Here is a 16,842-nt window from a genome sequence, read left to right as displayed (position 1 = left end):
TGGGGTGGGGTGGGGTGGGGTGGGGTGGGGCCGTGGAGCCGCCGAGCTGGCCTCCTCCTGCTGCTCTTGTTCACCGGTGGCAGAACCGAAGCAGCGGCCGGAGGGCAGGGGACATGGGGCGGGGGGGGTCTGCAGGGTCATAGCTGAGCAAGGCCTGAGCAGAGAACCGGGGTCATGTGCCCATGGGGGGACTGCCCCGTGATGACAGCCCGTTAGACTTGAGCAACACCGACCTGGTGAGTGCTTGCAGGTGGTGGAGGCTGCTCCAGGCCGGAAGCCTGTGGTCGAGAGCCTGAAAGGGTCTCTGGGAGCACCTGGGGGGCCTGTGTCCTGCCAGAGACATTTGGGGTCGGGGGTGTGAAGTCTCAAGCGGCTCGCAACCCCCCGCCGTTCTCTGGGCCCCGTTGTGACACGGCCTCGCCCCCCCCCCGCCGTGTGCGTGGGGAAGGCCCCGCCTGGCATGGGGGCCTGGGGCGGCAGGTGGGGGCATCTGAGGTCAGCCCGGCTCGGGCGCCCACGTTTGTTTGTTTGTTTGTTTTTAAAGATTTTATTTATTTATTCATGAGACACACACAGAAAGGCAGAGACACACAGAAAGGCAGAGGGAGAAGCAGGCTCCATGCCCGGAGCCCTACGTGGGACTCGATCCCGGGTCTCCAGGATCAGGCCCCGGGCCGAAGGCGGCGCTAAACTGCTGAGCCACGTTGGCTCCCACGTTCTCAGCGTCTCGGCATTGACCCGGCTTGAGGCGGGAGAGCTGGTTGGGCTTTGGAATCAGCCATCTGGATTTGCATCCTGCCTTTACCACTCTGTAACTGTGAGCTCCTGGGGAGGTGATTCTCAGAGGCTGCATCTTAGGCTCTGAAATGGGAGCCGTGATCCCTAACTGTGCAGTTCGTGTAAGGGCCCCGGGAGAACTCGCGCTCTGAGTGTGCAGCACAGCTGGGGCGTGTGCTATCTCCTCGGTGAACACGCGGCCCCCCGGCTGCCCACCAGCCCTCCCGTCCAAGGGGTGGCCTTCCTACCACAGGTCACGGCTCTGGCTTCTCCCCAACCTGGCCAGGCGCCCTGGTCCAGTGGCCTGGATTTGTCTGTCCATCTTCTTGGTCTTCTTGGCCTTTACTCCTAGGACCAAACAACGGCTCTAACTTGGCCTGCCCCTGTGCACCCGACTGACCTGAGTAGCAACTGCCAGCCGGTTGCCTTGGCCCATGCGGGGGAATCTGGCCCACCCCTGGCACTGCCCTTTCTAGCTTCTGCACTCAGAGCTCCCTTGGAGACGAGGATCCTGGCACCTGGCAAAGAGGACTTCTACCCACCCCCAGGGCTCCTTCCTCAAGCTCTGGAAGCCCCTCCCGGGCAGGCCTGGGAGTCCCTGTTGACACACACAGAATCCAACATAAGATATATTTTTAAATGGTAGGTAGGGGTGCCAGTCGGTGTGTTGGCTCGGGTCATGACCCCAGGGTCCTGGGATCAAGCCCCAAGTGGGGCTCCCTGCTCCATGGAGTCCGCTTCTCCGTCTGCCCTTCCCTGCATTTTGTGTGCTCCCTCTCTCAAAATCCTTTTTTAAAAAAATTTTTAAGTTTTTATTTATTTATTCATGAGAGACAGAGAGAGAGGAGAGAGAGAGACAGAGAGAGAGACGCAGGCAGAGACACAGGCAGAGGGAGAAGCAGGTTCCATGCAGGGAGCCCGATGCGGGACTCCATCCTGGGACTTCAGGGCCGAAGGCGGCGCTAAACTGCTGAGCCACCCGGGCTGCCCTCAAATAAAATCCTAATGTGGTAGGTGGACCCCACTGAAAAAGCAAACTGAGAAGTCTGCTCCTCCAGGAGGTTGCCAAGGTTGTGTGCGTGCAGCCCGCAGTCATACTAGAGGGGACCCCTGCTCCAGCACCCTCAGCAGCCCTGACCCTCCACCACTGCAATCCTCCACCCTGGGACACAGGCCTCACCTGAACGGTGACCCTGGCCAACCCTGGATGAGGCCATCCACGGTGAGCCCGCTGGGATTTGCAGCATGTGAGCTGTAGCGCAGTCCGGTTTAAATCTGACCACGTGCATCCGGAAAATGTTAGGGGCAGTGGCTACATAACCTGACAGTCGAAACTACCTTTCGGTGAGAGCCTGGTGCTGTTCTTTTGTTTTTGGTATTAAAAACCATCTACAGTATCTCTGCATTTGTTTTTTCGATTTTAGACAACTCTATGAGTGGTTAGTCTTTGTAGACAAAGAACTTTATTTCCTGTGCTTATCAGAGGAACAGTCCCTCTGAGATCTTAGTGTACACAAATCTTCATGAGATCTTAAGATGCGAATTCCACATCTGTAACAAGCCCCCGGGTGCTGCTGGTGCCCGGACCACACCTGGAGTAGAAAGATGGCAGCGGGCGAGGGCAGAGAGGAAGTGCCATCCTCGCCAGGCCTGCTTTCCTGCTGCAACCAGGCTTGTTTGCAGAATTTCTGGAATATCTATTTAGGAGTCTGAATGGTCCTTTATGGGGCGGGGGCTCTGAGCCAGCACTTGCGCCTTCTGCAGGGAGTTCCCCTGGCAGCAAGAAGACCATTCCTTTCACCGATTATTTCTTTTATAATAGCTTTTTACTTCAGTTGTGCCTCACAGTTGCACTCCTGGAAGCCACCTTTTAAGTTGGTGTTGAGGACACAGGACTCCGGGTCTATAGTCATGAGGTTTCCTCCCTTCTCCGGCTGCCAGCGCTCTCCTACCTGGCCCTGCTGTCCCTGACCGCACGGCCCCGAAGAGGCCCTCAGGCCGCCCCCTCACAAGCTGTCTTCGAAGCCTTCCCCCGTCAATGCAGTCAATGCACCCACAACAGGACTGTAAAGAGGCAGATTGCAAGGGGGGCAAGGTGGCCTCAGGCTCGGATGGGTTGTGGAGGCAGCGGAGGGGGAGGCTGGAGGGAGAGCTGGAGCTGGAAATGTCTGAGAAAGAACAATTCGGCAGCAGGGGCTGCAAATAGTTTTATTTCTTGCTGTTGGGAGAATGAGGGGACAGAGTAAGGAGGAGGGCAGGAGTCTCCAGCATCACCTGCTGCCGCATCTGCAGGGCAGGGCCTCTAGTACGGAGGGGCTCATGTGCAGTAAGGGGCCACCCCAAAATGGGCCCACTGGGTGAAGACCACGCCAACTGCAGTTAGGGGAATTCTTAGTTAAAAACAAGGAAAAAGACATAAAAATGAACAGCTTTGCAGTTGGTATGTTCCCGTTGTGTAGGTTTGACGGGGGGCGGGAAGGGGGATGATGGAGGGAAAGTGGTGACCTCTGTTGTGCCTGTGCAGGCCCAGGCCCCGGGGCAGCTACACTGGGACAGGGCGGCAGCAGCCACTTCCTCCCCACGGGGCTGCACTAGCCTGTCTGCTTGGTTGGTATCCGTCTCTTAATAGTCATGCCTGACAAGTCCAATGTGGGGAAACCGAGTCAGGCAGAGCCGCTAGTGCCATCCTGTGGGGCACGTGGCCAGGCAGGGCTTCCCCACAGACGTGTGTGCACGGGGAGAGCTGGGGAGGCTTCAGGGCGGGTCTGAAGAAGTGGGACTGGCAGGGGGGGCTGAAGCTGCCCCTTGTGGTGGAGGGTGAAAAGGGCAGAGCCTCAAGGTCTTCTAGAACAGTCTGCCAAGTGGCCCGCTTCCTCTCCACACAGGCTCAGGCTCCTTGACTCCTTGTCAAGGCCCCAAGGCTAGAGCAGTGTGTGGGGCGCACTTCACAGGGGTGGCCCTGGCAGTGGGCTTCGTCCCCTACCCTCCGTCTCATCCTCCCCCACCTTTAGAAAGCCCACGTTAAGGACAAGCAAAAGCAGCCTCTTAACAAAATCTTTCATTCTGAGCCCTCTCCCGACTAAATTAAAACCAATAAAATTCCCCAACTCAACAAATCCACAGGCCAAAATAGTTTAAAATTAGTTTGTTTTTTTTAAAATAATGGACCAACAACTTAAGTTCATCTTGATAAATGCTAAAAACCAAACAGCCCCAAATTCAAGAACATTAGCTTGATTTCTGAAACACAGGAAGGACCCTGGTGGCACGGGTCACCCACCAGATGTCCCCCTGAGCTTGGCAGGAGATTCAAGACAGATGGACAGTGGGGAGCTCTGTGGGCAGTTCCTAGATGCCAGTGGCCTTGCTCCTCATAAAGGCTTCCCATCTGCCAGGCACTCCCTGGGCAGCTGAGCAGGCTGCGACCCTGGGGTGGCTCATCAGGGCAGCATGTGCCAGCCACCAGGACAGGAAGGTCAATGGCATGTTTAGTTCAGGCGGTAGAGACGCTCTGAACACTACGCCTCAGCAACAGTTGGCACCCCTCCCCTTAAATGTCAGTTGACTTAGAGGTCGTGTTCATCATGGCCCCCAACAAAATCATGGTCTTAAAACTGAATCCAGCCCAGGATACTTGTTAGCAAAATATTTAGTACTGAATTTGGTTGAAATCTAGGAGTCTGGGGAAGGGGAGTAATCTGTTCCTTCCCCAGCTGTTCCTTAAATCCCTCCATCCTGTGCCACTGTCGGGATTCTTTCCGGCTCCGCTAACTAAAGCCGCGTGCTCGGCTTCCCTGTCACCTGCTCTCTGAGCTGATGTGAGGAGCTCCCATCTGTGTGCAAGTGGGGATGGTGGCACAGCGATCAGTAATCCTGGGCAAGGGGTGACCGGTGACATGTGTGTCTACACATACACATACATGTATATAGAAACAAAATATTTTAATTTTCTTTCTACGGGCACCCGGGCCTCCTCCTGTCCAGTGAAGTCCAGCAGGCACAGCTCTTGTGGCTGTGACGTGCCCCGGGACCCCTGACGTGCCAGCCAGGCAGGACGAGTTATAGCGGAAGTTCTGCACAGACAGTGGACGGGGCGATGAGAAGTTGCTGCCTCTCCCGTCCACCGAACCTCAGCTTCAGATGCAGTCTGTCCCAGCGGTCAGACGCCTCCAAACACCAATCATATGTCTCCCACCTACTCTGGATTTCTAGAAAACATGTATATAGAGCGAGCACAATCAATGTGCTTATTATGCACTCTAACATAGAGCACAGGATACACACCGCGGAGCAGCCCCAGCCGTCTCCGCAGCGGGAAAGTGCGAAGGTCAACCATAAGCACGCGGTGCGGCCTCGGAAAGGCATAGAGTGCCACACTTCATGCCTTTCCATGTGGCCTGTCCAGCATCGAGGACTCGTCCTCTTTGTCCCATTGGTGGTAGGAGCAGTAACAGAAACTATGGCATTTCCTAAGGGCGGAGGATGTCAGACAATCTGGTAGAGAGAGAGGGGCAGTTGCCCAGAGATGGTCTAGAACTGCTGAAGGTCGGGCTGGTTCTCGCCCCCAGGCAGAGGTCCGTGCTCTGGCAGGTGGCAGCTGACACACACATTCTCACACTCTCACGCCTCCTTCCCTCCTGGGTGTGTGCGCACACCTCTAAGAGCGGAGACAAAAACAGATTGGCAAACTGTTTTGACACAGTAAGGGTATCCTTTAAAAGCTTCCCCCAGCCACTGTAAATTCTCTTCCTTTCTGCTTTAGAACTCTGCTCTCTTGCGTGGGGCCAGGTCTGCAGGGGAGACCATGGACCATGCTTGCGAGGTCTGTTTGTGCCCAGAAGACCAGCAGGGCGGGGACAGCTGGGAATGCCAGCCAGGTGAAAGCTGAAAGGCCCTTGGCCACCTCCTGCACGGGTCTCCCCTTCAGCTGCCGCGTAATCACCCGCTCACGGCTCATGCCGGCTAGCCAGACCAGGACTTCCTGAAAAGTTTCCGGTACTGCTTCTCCACAAAGACATGTTGAGAGGAAAACAGGTTGGTATGTCGAGTTCTGTTTCTGCATTTCCAGTAGTAAGTGCTGCTCCACAAGCTCAGAGGAAGCGGTCCCTACCCGTCCTTGGGGCCTGTGCTAGGAGCTCTGGATCAGGCGTCTGTAATGGGGCATGACTTCGTGCTCTGGCAGATGAAGAGCAAACTCCAAGGCCACTAACACTGGGAATTCAAAGGCAATCAGTTCTCGTCTATTCAGCCGGAACTTCTCTTCCAGTTTCTGCAACAGAATGAAAGGAAACCAAGAACATTTTAGCATTGAAATCAAAATCCTAGGCTTCTGCTCGTGTAAGCTCTCTATCCACCCACCAAGGAGTGTTTACAGAGAAACCCATTATGGGCAGGAATGCAGCCGAAGGGGCGGGGCGGGGGGAGCGGCCCATCAGCTGTACTTCCTGGTCTCAGACCTAGTGGAGAAGGAATCCAACCGCCCCCAAGACCCACGGTCTGCCTGGAGCCCAACATCCATCCCATCACTCCATTTACTACTCTCAATGATCCTGCAAGGTCAATGCTACTTTTATGCCCACTTCACAGATGAGAGAAAACATGGGGTGTAAACTGCAATGCTGAGCTCCAAACTCAACACCTGTTTCAAGTAGAGGCTTGGAGAGAAGACTAAAAAGACAGCAAATCGCCTACGACAGTAGTGACCATGTGATAAGCTCAGGATTAGGTGAGCTGACTGTGTAGTTTGGTCCTTTCATTTCACACGAGCACCCAAGGCCTGCTGAGATCACCTCATGTTCAGGGCGTCGTACAGCTGGGGAGTGTTGGTGTGGATGGCCTGAGCACACAGCTGTGTTCAGCTCATGCCTGAGGCTCGCCTCGGGCACTGCCTCTCACTCCACCCAGCTGTGAGGGCTGCAGAGGTAGAGAAGAAGAACCTGGCGGGAAGGTGGGTAGGAAAGGCCTTGTTTTCGCCAGGGCACATTCTGCTTTGGCTTAATAAAAACAACTCCCCAGCAGAGACATTAGTGGCCACGTTCAGACTGTTTAACTAGGATGGGACCTCGAGTCAGGTTAATTGCTACTGCAAATGTCAAACCATTGCCTGGAACTGTACGTTCTGCATGGACACTATCAGCTTTTGCTGGACAGTATGTTACTCAACTACAATTACATGTGTGTTAACACCGTGCTTGTAAAGATTAGTTCAGGGAGTATCTATGTAAACCTGTTGATTCTCCGCTCAGATCTGATAACCAAAGATGCCCTCCATGTTCCTAGAAGTATATACTCTACAAGCTAGACAATTATGCACCATTTCTTAGAAACAGTAAAGCAAAAAAAGAAAAGAAAAGAAAAGTAAAGCACTGACTTAACACTTTCTTCCATCGATGGATGAATGGATAAACAAAATGTGGACTATACATAGTCAGCCTTAAAAAGGAAATTCTGACACATGTTGAAGACATAATGCTAAGAAAAACAAGCCAGTCACAAAAGACAAATAGTTTATGATTCCACTTATGCAAGACAGCCGAAGTCATACTCAGAGATGGAAGGAATGGTGGCCAAGGCCTGGGAGGTGAGAGGGAAAGGAGTATTAGTGGTGAAGAGGGTCAGAGTTTCAGTTGGGCAAGATGAAAAAGTTCTGGAGACAGACAGTGGTGATGGCCACACAACAATATGAATGCACTTAATATCAGTGGACTGTAAACTTTCTTTTTTTTTAAAGATTTTATTTATTCATGAGAGACAGGGGTGGGGTGGGGGTGGGCAGAGACACAGGCAGAGGGAGAAGCAGGCTCCATGCAGGGAGCCCGATGGGGAACTCGATCCCGGGACCCCAGGATCATGCCCTGAACCAAAGGCAGACACTCAACCGCTGAGCCACCCAGGGATCCCCTGAACTGTAAACTTTAAATAAAAATGATAAAGCAAAAAGAATGCTCTTAGGTGGGAAGTACCTACATTAGCTCCCTTTCTGCTCTTCCTCCCGTGCCCCTGATCTAGCCGCACAACTAGCCCACAGGGTATCGCAGTGACCACAACTTGTAGCTTCTGTATTCTGACGCTTGGCCATCTGGGGCCTTGCAGACCCAAGAGGGCGCCCCCACCCCCCTTCTAGGACCAGCCAACTACTCGTGGGTACATCTTTTGTATGCAAAACCAACCCATCCAAGGCCCAGACATACCTCAACCATCTCCTCAATCCCCTTCTCACACTCCAGACCACTCTCCACCTGCCCAAATGTTTCACACAGGGCCAGGGGAACCAGTAAGGACAGCTCCTCTGCCCCAGAGTCAACTGGAATGATTCTAGCTAGCCAGTCTGAAGCCCACTTACCCTGCCTTGCCTGTTCCTTCCCATGGAAACAGGAGGCTCCATCCAGCCCACAGTTCCCCCTTCTTCCTCTGCCTCACGACCAACCACAGTACTTCCCCACATGGCTCCCCATGGTTTGGTGTCCCCATCAATCCTATCCTCCAACAAGATATTAACTGGGGGGCTCCGGGATGTGGTCAGGTTGAGGAGCTGATGAGTGCAGTCCTCACAATGTGATGAGTGCCATTAGAGGAGAGCAGAGAGCCTATCTCTTTCCCTGCTACGTGAGGACACAATGAAAGGAGGCCATCTACATACAAGCCAAGGAGAGCACTCTTGCCAGGACCCGAAGCCGCCAGCACCCTGATCCTGGACTCCGGGCCTCCAGAACTGTGAGAAGTCAATGTCTGCTGTTGAAGCCACCCTGTCAATGTGATTTTGCTCAGCAGACTGAGCTAAGCCACTTCTCTTGGGAACCGTGATAGGAAGCTATCTTTTCAATGGCAACTGTCACCTGATCTGTTGGTTTTATTGCATCTCAAGTTTTCTACGAATACAGTATATTTCAAAACAGGCATTTTGCACCCAAGATCTGGGTTTCCTTGCTTTGATGGGGCTCTCCTTTAAAAGGAAGAGGTACCACTCAATCAAACCCATGCCCTTCCTTAAAGAAGAGACAACTAAGGCCAAAGGAAGCCAAGGTCTGTTGAGTCAATGTGTCTGACGGACATTCTGTGGTCACACTGCCCACAAGCCCCTGTCCCCTTCCCACTGCAGTGGCTTCTGTGGCTTGAGAGTAATTTCACCCCTCAGGGTGTCTGAAAATGGATTTTTATGGCCTGACCCAATACTGGGGATCTTCGGTCTTGTCAAAGTGGATCATCCCTCTGTTCTAGAGCAGCCTGAGATGTGGGGCCTGACCTGCACTGCAGGATGACTTCACAGCCCTGGTCTCTCAGTGGGTACTAGCAATTCTCCTGGGCAGGATCACCAACCAGGCTCTTCCCACATGCTTCCTCAGGCAACAGGACTCAGGTCACTTACGTCAATTAAATGCTTGACTTCATGTTTTTTGAGGTCACTTCCGATTTTGGCTGCTAATAGTACACATGCTCCGGCACAAAGCTTCCGGTTCTGTTTGTTTAGCTTTCCCTTGAGGGCGAGCTTCTCAAAATAGACAAAGGCCATGGCCACTGTGGGCTCCTCAAAGCCACAGTCCTCCTGGGCAAGCTTCCGCATCTCTCGCTTCAGACTATAGAAAGACAGGAAGAAAGGAACATTATTAGAACTCGGGAGTTTCAGAGGACCCCAAAGAAAAAAAAGACTAGTGCATCCCGAAAGCATTTCCTTTTTCTCATTCCCAGAAGGGTGACGTGGAATGGGACTAAATCCCAAGGGGTAAATTTCCTTTATACGTGGGCAACAGACTTAAGTTGCTAGGGCTCTTCTCTGTTGGTGAAACTGTACTGACCATGTCAACAAGGACACAGAAGACCACACTGAATCCAGGTGGTGTCTGAGGGTCTCTAGAAACTAGAAGTAAAGCTGTCCAAGGGAAAAGAGGGAAATTGCAGAGGGGAATTATGATCATTCCAGAGAGACACCTATAGATTTAAATTAGGTGCTTGGTGTCAACTCTGCTGAGTATCCGTCATGTTCAGAAACTGTGACAGAAGAGGGGTTAGGCTAACAGCAAAACAGCCAGTGTACTTAGGAATGCTACCCAGCAAATGGACAAAGTGTGAATATATCACTTTTCTCACACTTCTCTGGCTTGGAACATGCCAGAATCAAGTCAGTATTGGAATACACAGCATGTAAATATTGGCACCTACTCCAACGCCGTGTTGGCGCATAGTCTAGCCTCCATCACTACATGCACTGAAAATCTGTCCTGGTGTACACACACAACCCCAGACTTCTCTCCAGGCTGGCACATGTGGGTCACCACGAAGTCAATCCAATCAGCTACAGGGAAAAGATGGGTCTGATTTTGCTTTGTTTTGCCAAATGCTTAAAGGTAAGGTGTGGCTGTCAACTCTTGGGTGAATGACTGTGGGTGAAGAATTATCTCAAATGTTATCCAACCAACCGTTTTCTGTTTTGTCTACATTTGAGAAAGCAGAGAATGAGTTTTCTGTAACATAACCCTTACTGAACTGTTAAGCCTCAGACAGTATGAAGTAATTATTCTTTCACTTAAGGAAGCTCCCCCCAGACCCCTGTCAACTAACTCATGTCAAGAGCTCGGTCTTCTGTCCTTCTTCCTTGGCTCTCACTCATGCAGGCAAGCATCCACCAGCATCGGATGAGCCTCATCTTGCTGCACACACCTGTGTAAATGATTTCCCTGGAACTACAGGAGGAACCAGCCATACAAAGCACGAGCTTAATGCACACCAGGAAAGGGTTTGGAAAGTTCAAGTGGATGTTGATCCTCACCTACCTCCTTATCTTGCTGAGTGTTAACTTAATGTGGGGAAACTTCTCCTTGAAGGTCTCATTCATGTCCTTCTTGAGATCTGAGGGCTTCACATAGTCTATTACTGTGGTCTGTAACAGATTGGACAACTTGGGTCACTCTTAAAGTTTTTAAAGATTTTATTTAATTGAAAGAGACAAAAACACAAGCCTGGGGTGGGGAGGGCAAAGGGAGAGGGAGAAGCAGAGACTCCGCTGAGCAGGGAGCTGGACGTGGGTCATGATCTCAGGGTAGACCCGAGCCAAACGTTGAACTGACTGAGCCACCCAGGTATACCCTGGGTCACTCTTTAATATATAGGGATCTTGGGTGAACGGTTACATGTATATTATGGCCAACGACAATCTCGGACACCACCGAGCAATGGGGAGCCTGGAAGAGAGCCACATCAAGGGCCCCACTGAGCCTGAGCATCTGAACAGCACATGGCTTCTGGAGGCAGAGAGAACACGAATCCCTGCTACGGCAGGACTGGGTGACATCTGGAAACAGCAGCCTCCGGTCCCTCCTGCAGGTCCTGTGCCTCAGTCTGTTACTCAGCACAGGGGTGAGGGCATGGGGTGTGCATCTGCACACCTGAGGGTTCAATCCACATGTGACCATCGTGAGTCATCTGACCCTGGGACACTTATTTAATGACCCCACACATCAGGCTCCCCATCTGTAAAATGAGAACAGCTAACAGTGTCTACCTTCACGTGGCTATTTTGAGAACTACAGAAGTGCTCTGAGCAGCACTTGGCATACAGCAAGCACTTGATAAATGTTAGCTATTATTTTTCTAGTTGTGGGAAAACATACACCACATAAAATTTACCATTTAAAGTATCCAGTTCAGTGGCATGAAGTCGATTCATGCTGTGTGGCCATCACCATCATCCATCTGCAGAACTTTCATCACTCTGTCCCCACTCAACAGCTCCCTGTTCCCCCCCACCCCACCTCTCACTCGCAAGCACCATTCTGCTTGCAGTCTCTGACTTCTCTAGGTCTCTCATCCAAGTGGAATCATACAGTATGTCCTTTTGTGGCTGGCTTGTTTCACTCAGCACAATGTTCTCCACGTTCAACCACAGTGTAGCATGTGTCAGAATTCTTTTTTTTTTTTTTAAGATTTTATTTATTTGAGAGACAGAGAGAGAGAGAGAGAGAGAGAGAGAGAGAGGCAGAGGCAGAGGCAGAAGCAGGCTCCATGCAGGGAGCTTGACGTGGGACTCAATCCCTGATCCCCGGGATCAGGCTCTGGGCTGAAGGCAGCACTAAACCACTGAGCCACCCGGGCTGCCCAGAATTCCCTTCCTTCTAATGGCTGGATAATCTTCCATCATGTGTACATGGTGTCAGCTACTGTTAACAATCCTGGAAACCTTGGGTTTCTTCCTCTTCCCCTCTCCTTTATTTAGTAGGCTTTCACCCAATGCGGGGCTTGAACTCACAACCCCAAGATCAAGAGTTGCAGGCTCCACAGCCTGAGCCAGTCAGATGCCCTCCCCCTCCCCCTTTTTAATCCTATCCATCCTTAAAGACTGGTTCGTTCGAGGTCCTTCTGAGGACCTGGGTCTTCCTGGTCGGTCTGTGCCGTATGCTATCAACTCTGAACGTAACAGTCTCTGGCTGGATCTCACCAGGTTAGCCTCACTTCTCCTCCTCAGGATCCTACTTTCGAAGAGCAACAAGGATGCCTGATGCCTCTCTGGCTGACTGTAGGCAGTGATATTCACCAGGCAGAGCCCGAGAAAAGAGCAAGTTTGGATTCTGCTGGGTAGGGAACAGTCCCGTGGACGGCTGCTGTGGCCTGGCCTCTTCTAGTGGAGGCATCACCGCTTTCCTCCAGGGCTCCTGCACAAGTGGGTAGCTATCTGTAAACACCTCCATTCAGAAGATGCTTGGCTGTACAGGCACGTGGAAGGCCTCTGGTGTCCGTTAGTAACGGAGAGGAGACAAAGAGCCAGCACATCCAAATTCACATTGATATTAGCAGCACCTTTGTAACAGCTTGGCAAGTAAAGGCAAACCATAGCAAGATGAACTCAAATGGTTCCACCAAATTCCTATGGAACTTTCTCAAATTCTGGGTGAAAACAGACTCAGTGCAATGCCAAGAGTTCTGTGGTACCTTGTCTTTCTGGCCCAATCAAGAAGGCTCTCCCTTAGGTGGCCCAGGACATGCTGGTTCTGGTAGCCACTCTATGCACCTGTGAAGTGCTGGCAAGGAACAAATAAGTGGCAGTGTGGCACCAGGGTGCAAACAGATGCAGGCACACACTTGTGTGTAGTGACGTTTTGCTGGGCAGCAAGAGGAGGGAAGTATGGGACCTTATGGAGGCCACTCAATGTCTGGCAGAGTGGATGCTTCCCCTGTGGCAGCCCTCCAAGATGCGTTTATCATCCCAAACAGACGTCTCCTCCGGGTTGAACAGGATGTAAGATTTTTCATTTAGGAAACAGGCAGCAGAATGGGGAACTACATCTAACACCGTTACCTCATGCTGGGCCCACTGGCCCATCAGCTACTACTTCTGTTTCCTAAATACCCAGCCCTCCCTCCCTCTCTTCTGCCCCACACCAGGCATCCCTAACTCCCAGAGCCAGCCTCTCCTGCTCTTCCTTGGTGGATCAAAGTCTCAAGAAAACCCTCGCCAGCTCTTGTTGGAGACTGAAGCCCTGTGAGCCCCAAGCAAGGATATCCTGTACTGGGAAGGGTGGTCTGGAGCCTTCCTTGTGGCAACCACAGCAGCTCTGCTTTCCCACTGCCAGAAGAGAAGCCTGCAGGTGTGTGCTAGCCACCTCGTCTCACGGGTATGGAAGCAGAGGCTCAGAGGGGTGACGGGGCGGGGCCGGCACTGGAGCCGGGTCTCCCAGCTCGCCACATGTACTGCCTCAGTGCAGTTCCATTCATCAGGCTAAAATGAGCAGTGGAGATAACTCGAGAGCGGCAGCAGGTAGGAAGGGCTGACTGCTGTCAGCGGCTCTGCCTCCAGCCACGTGGCAACTCCAGGAAAGATACTCAACCTCCTGAGGATTCAGCTTCCCCTCCCTGAAACTAGGAAGAACACCTGGCGAGGCTGCTTCAGGGGGTTTTCCTGAAGCTTGAACAAGAACATGATGTACCTAAAGGACACTGGAGAATTTTATCAAGAGCATGGAAATGGGAGATGGCAGAAATCCGGGCTCTGCTCCAGGCGCGGCGAGTCAGCATGCGAGGGTGGGGCCCTGGATCCACATCGTGATGTTTCCCAGGAGACTTTCCCCGCACCTGGGTCTCCTCACCCGGCAGCACCCATCCACGCTTGAGCTTGGAGCCACCTCCTGCTGGACCGGCTTCCCTAAAGCCCTGGCTGTCGGGGCACTCCTCAGCGATTCAGCTGCATTATACGCAGTGGTCCGGATATCCGACACCCCCCCCCCCCCAAACAGGACCCACTTGGCTGTACTTCTTGACTCCTTTGCAGCTGGGATTCCAAATACGATTCCAATTCCTTCCATCAATGCACCAGCCCAAGAGGGCACCATAATGCGGAAGCCATGCTTCTGTTCTGCCAAGTGTCGGCAGGAGTCCAGGAGTCCTGCCTGGGTGCCCATTTCACCAGTAGAGGCACTCGAGGGTGGCAGTGGCAGCACCAGGTCTGACACTGGCAGCCACTCTATGTTCCCAACCAGCAACGTGGGCCCTGATCAAGGAAGAGGTGAGGGGAGGCCTGGCTCTGCAGTGTGGGTCTGGGATCATCCCTGAAACCCCAACTTAGGCTGTGTGGTCAGCCTTTCCAGTGCCTCCATAAGTTGTTGAGTATCCCATGCTAAACCCCTTCCTCTGTAAACTAGTTTGCATGGATGCCATTCTTCCACCATGGAACCATAACTGAGGAGGCACGCACTCCTTTCCCTGATGGTGCGGATTGCCGTCATAAGCAAATCTCACCTGGGAAGACATAGGGTAAAGGCAGAGCCCATGGGGAGGGTCTGTGGGCAGGAAGGCCCATCAGGGCACCAAGTCTTACCCCAGAGGAACCTCACACACCACTTCCTGTCCAGTTCGAATTTCAGAATGACTTCACAAACACTAAATCCTGCTTAGCCGGCAACCCTGGACTCAGGCCTTGAAGGAGAGACTCTTGTTTTCACAAGCAACCCTGTCCTAGCTCTTGGGTTAAGAGCCGGGGCCTACTTTTCCTGAGAGCAGTGGACACATACATTTATTTCCAGGCTGGTCCTGGGGGGGGGGGGGGGGGCCAGAAGGGGGCCAGTGAGCAGACACTGAGCACCTGGCCCCAGTGAGGACAGCACACGCCAGCTACAGGGAGAGCCAAGCCCTCGAATTCATCTTCTCGGGGGCAGAGCCCTGCCTTCCAGGGTTACATTGCATCACGCTCCCTATGTGGACTTTCCAGCCTTGTGGTCATGTCCTTGCCACTGCTCCCAGCATGGAGTAGAAAGCCTGCTGGCATCCTCCACTTATTTGGCTTTCACTGGGCTCATCCTCCACTTATTTGGCTTTAACTGGGCTACTCTTTGGGTCTTTTCTAAAATAGATATGGTACATTTTTGGGTGGGGTAATCTCTGCAGATCTCCATCTCTATCAAGGCCCATTTCCTGACCCCCAGGGGGTGGGCAGCCTTCAGGGCAGTGTGGCAGAGGGAGGGGCTCTGTTGGAGGAAGGCATAGGAGGGATGTGGGAGAGCTGGGCCCAGCACTCCCCGGGTGGCTGCTTCGGGAAGTCCAGAGGCACCTGGGGAAGGAGAGAACACGGACTACTGTAAATTTGTGGCCACTGTGTGTGAGGCAGGGGCCCAACAATGCCATCATCTCAGTGGGTTTGCTGACATCAATGGCGGTGAGGCAGGCTGGGGCGATGAAAGGCCTTCCAGACTCAAGACAGGAGGAGGATGGTAGTAAATTGTAAAGGTCAGGCTGAGCACCTTGGGCAGGGAGATAATGCCAAAGTGGTCACATCAGTTTCCTGTGGCTGCCATAACCAAGTACCAGAGGCCACGGGGCTTTAACAACAGGAATTTACAGTGTTTCAGCTCTGGAGGCCAGGAGTCCGAGATCAAGGAGTCCGATGGGTTCTGTTCTCTCTATAATTATGGCCTGAATCCTTCCTTGCTTTCTCCTTGCTTCTGGTCCCAGGCATCCCCTGGCTTGTAGACACATTACTGCGGTCTCTGCCATTCATCACCTAGTGTTCTCACCATGTGTCTGTTCACATGGCCGTCTTCTCTCTGGGTCTCTTTGTAATGACATCAAGTCCTACAGGTTTAGGGCCACCTGAGGTACTAGGGCTTAGGACGTCAACCTGTTTTTCAGGGGCACCATTCATCCCAGGGCAGTGGTGCTTGCTCATAATGATGCTACTACATAGCCTTGCTGTGCTCTGATCCTAGCTGTCTCCACTGGCCTCAGCTCTGACCCAGACAGCAGGTGCTGCTGGCCTTGGCCACAGAGTATGGGAGCACTTCCCACTTTCTTCTCTTCCCACCTCCTGTGCTTGCTGGGATAAGGCTCTCTCTTCAGTCTTCCTTCTGTCTCTGCTTCTCTGAGCTGTGGTCTGCAGGAGGAAATCACAAACCCTAGAGCCAGAACCCCCAGGTCGGACCCCAGCTCCACCATGCAGGGGTGCTTAGGGTAACCGCTCAGGATTCTGTGTTTCGGTTTCTCCATATGGCTTCCCCATCACTTGCGGCAAGGCACCCCGAGATTTGTGGGGCTGTTCAGGTCCTACTTAAACTCAGCTGCTTGGGGCAGCCCCGGTGGCCTAGCAGTTTGACACCGGCTTCAGCCCAGGGCGTGATCCTGGAGACCCGGGATTGAGTCCCACATCGGGCTCCCTGCAAGGGGCCTATGTCTCTGCCTCTCTCTCTCTCTCATGAATAAATAAATAAAATCTTAAAAAAAAAAAAAACAACCTGCTCGGAGTCCAGTCAGGGCCATCTGCTCCCAGACCCTTGTTCGCCCACTGCACCTTGAGCCCACTGCTCCATACTGACCCCGCACAGCCCAGACTCTGGGTATTGGCTGAATCACCCTGAGCCCAGGGCCGCCACATTAGGCAGTTTCCAGAGGGGATGATCGTCTTTGCTGTCCTCTGTTCCAGTTCCTGTTCACAATTATTCTCTGGAAGATAAGCAGCCATGATTCTCCTGTGTGGTCCTGTCTTGAGGTACCTTACAACGTCTTGAGAGGTGGGACTTCTCAACCAGCTGGAAGGCAGCAACCCTCTTTCCAGTGACAGAGATGAGCCAAGGAGGTAGCACTGGAGGCTGA

The 16,842-nt window shown here is 52.7% G+C and overlaps 1 protein-coding gene across 1 annotated transcript in view; it reads right to left on the bottom strand.

Moving 5' to 3' along the window:
• Positions 1 to 1,700: 1,700 nt before the first annotated feature.
• The window catches only part of CABLES1 (Cdk5 and Abl enzyme substrate 1), a 119,077-nt gene continuing 103,935 nt past the window's right edge, over positions 1,701 to 16,842 (bottom strand). The window contains exons 8-10 of the mRNA XM_041753429.1: positions 10,545 to 10,651; positions 9,143 to 9,350; positions 1,701 to 6,046 (exon numbers count right to left, since the gene is read on the bottom strand). Coding sequence (XP_041609363.1) covers positions 5,906 to 6,046; positions 9,143 to 9,350; positions 10,545 to 10,651 — 456 coding nt within the window. The 3' untranslated portion in view covers positions 1,701 to 5,905. The remainder of the gene's footprint in view (positions 6,047 to 9,142; positions 9,351 to 10,544; positions 10,652 to 16,842) is intronic.

Source organism: Vulpes lagopus, chromosome 1 (assembly GCF_018345385.1).
Source record: "Vulpes lagopus strain Blue_001 chromosome 1, ASM1834538v1, whole genome shotgun sequence".
Classification (NCBI taxonomy): Eukaryota; Metazoa; Chordata; class Mammalia; order Carnivora; family Canidae; genus Vulpes; species Vulpes lagopus.
The sequence above is the reverse complement of the archived record's forward strand: the minus strand, read 5'-3'. Positions and strand labels throughout refer to the sequence as shown.